This window comes from Oncorhynchus kisutch, linkage group LG13 (assembly GCF_002021735.2).
Source record: "Oncorhynchus kisutch isolate 150728-3 linkage group LG13, Okis_V2, whole genome shotgun sequence".
NCBI classification, from domain to species: domain Eukaryota; kingdom Metazoa; phylum Chordata; class Actinopteri; order Salmoniformes; family Salmonidae; genus Oncorhynchus; species Oncorhynchus kisutch.
The window spans coordinates 11,183,426-11,185,925 of NC_034186.2; the positions used below are offsets into that span (position 1 = coordinate 11,183,426).

At 46.7% G+C, this 2,500-nt stretch overlaps 1 protein-coding gene across 2 annotated transcripts in view; it reads left to right on the top strand.

Annotated features, from left to right (window-relative positions):
* The window catches only part of pde4dip (phosphodiesterase 4D interacting protein), a 157,288-nt gene that overhangs the window by 19,770 nt on the left and 135,018 nt on the right, over nucleotides 1–2,500 (top strand). For both annotated transcript variants that reach the window (XM_031785584.1, XM_031785585.1), the window contains exon 3: nucleotides 819–892. In XM_031785584.1, the coding sequence (XP_031641444.1) occupies nucleotides 819–892 (74 nt within the window). The remainder of the gene's footprint in view (nucleotides 1–818; nucleotides 893–2,500) is intronic.

Sequence of the window (2,500 nt, forward strand, 5' to 3'; positions counted from 1 at the left end):
CACACACGCACACGCACACGCACACACACACAAGGCCCCTCCCCTCCCTCCCCTGCTTCCTCCTTAGTAGCAAAACAATTGGCTTTTCTGCTGCTTCCCTCACTCGGATAAGACTGGACGTGGACCCGACTGGGTCCATACGGGACAGGTCTGGTTGTCCTTAGGTCCCTTCGGAACGGGTTTTAAGAAACGTATTTATGCATAATGGGTCAGGGGCTTTCCAGTGTCCATTTTGGAAAGGAACCTACAACTCCCATCTCCGTTTGTCCTCATTGTTCAGATTATTCAAATTCAATCATGAAGTGTTTAGAGAGTGATTAGAGCGACAATAGAGTGCTGAGTACCAGGCCATCAGCTCCATTCATTTGGAGGAGTTTTAGATGGGATTACTTTGACCATCGGTCACATGGAATTTGACTGCGGTCACAGCAACAACCCTAGGCGTACCCCAACCACAGAATGGAGGGGGCATTAGCCAGTCATTTAAAAATATGAATGCGAATAGACGGCCGATTGGCCAGCTCATTCTCATCTAGACCGCTGATTGGCCAGCTCATTCTCATCTAAACCGCTGATTGGCCAGCTCTTCCTCCTCAGGGGAATAACATCATCCTCAATGAGGAAATAGCAAGCATTTTTTGTTTGAGATAGAAGTGTGAGTTGGGGTTTATAAGTGTTTGTCCTCCAATTTTTTGCTTTGGCCATATACAAGAATATGATGAGTCAACAACATTTTTGGGGTATGAGTTAACAGAATATAAACTTTTAAAAGTGAGATTGTCACTGAACAGTTACATTTAACTGTTTCCTTTATCTAGATGTTTCGTGTGATGAGACAGAGCAAGGCCCTTCTCCTCCACTCCAGACCCACAGCCTCAGAGAGTTTGAACAGGTAAGGTGTTGTCGTCTTCTCTCCTCTTTCTATGGTCTCTGGTTCAGCGATGTTAATTAGTCTGACGCTGTCTGTGTGGTAGTCAGTGGGAGAGAGAAGTGTTCAGGTCTGTCTGGATTGTCTGTTAATATGTGTTTTGGTGTGTTGGTGATGATTATGTGGTAACTGAACCTCTGACTATATGAGTCAAAGATATTCCAGTCTCATGTGGCTTCCCCCAATCCCCATAATTCTCTCTCCTCACCTTTACCCTGCCTGCATATCGGCCACCTAGACCTGTACTGTAAATAACCCACATGCACAAAGTCACTCAAACACACAAACACATTCAGACAGAGACATGATGTATGTATGGAAATCTAAATCAATTATTTTGTGTTTGTGACACTGTGCAGCTGTGGTGTACTATACAGTAGGTGGTGGGTATGGTTGTGGAGGGAGAAGGTTGGTTTCTCTAGTCTAATGGTGGGTATAGTTGTGGAGGGAGAAGGTTGGTTTCTCTTCTCTAGTGGTGGGTATGGTTGTGGAGGGAGAAGGTTGGTTTCTCTTCTTTAGTGGTGGGTATGGTTGTGGAGGGAGAAGGTTGGTTTCTCTTCTCTAGTGGTGGGTATGGTTGTGGAGGGAGAAGGTTGGTTTCTCTCATCTCTAGTGGTGGGTATGGTTGTGGAGGGAGAAGGTTGGTTTCTCTAGTCTAATGGTGGGTATAGTTGTGGAGAGAGAAGGTTGGTTTCTCTTCTCTAGTGGTGGGTATGGTTGTGGAGGGAGAAGGTTGGTTTCTCTTCTCTAGTGGTGGGTATGGTTGTGGAGGGAGAAGGTTGGTTTCTCTTCTCTAGTGGTGGGTATGGTTGTGGAGGGAGAAGGTTGGTTTCTCTCATCTCTAGTGGTGGGTATGGTTGTGGAGGGAGAAGGTTGGTTTCTCTAGTCTAATGGTGGGTATAGTTGTGGAGGGAGAAGGTTGGTTTCTCTTCTCTAGTGGTGGGTATGGTTGTGGAGGGAGAAGGTTGGTTTCTCTTCTCTAGTGGTGGGTATGGTTGTGGAGGGAGAAGGTTGGTTTCTCTTCTCTAGTGATGGGTATGGTTGTGGAGGGAGAAGGTTGGTTTCTCGTCTCTAGTGATGGGTATGGTTGTGGAGGGAGAAGGTTGGTTTCTCTTTTCTAGTGGTGGGTATGGTTGTGGAGGGAGAAGGTTGGTTTCTCTTCTCTAGTGATGGGTATGGTTGTGGAGGGAGAAGGTTGGTTTCTCTTCTCTAGTGGTGGGTATAGTTGTGGAGGGAGAAGGTTGGTATCTCTCGTCTCTAGTGGTGGGTATGGTTGTGGAGGGAAAAGGTTGGTTTCTCTCGTCTCTAGTGATGGGTATGGTTGTGGAGGGAGAAGGTTGGTTTCTCTTCTCTAGTGGTGGGTATGGTTGTGGAGGGAGAAGGTTGGTTTCTCTTCTCTAGTGATGGGTATGGTTGTGGAGGGAGAAGGTTGGTTTCTCTTCTCTAGTGGTGGATATGGTTGTGGAAGGAGAAGGTTGGTTTCTCTTCTCTAGTGGTGGGTATAGTTGTGGAGGGGGAAGGTTGGTTTCTCTCGTCTCTAGTGATGGGTATGGTTGTGGAGGGAGAAGGTTG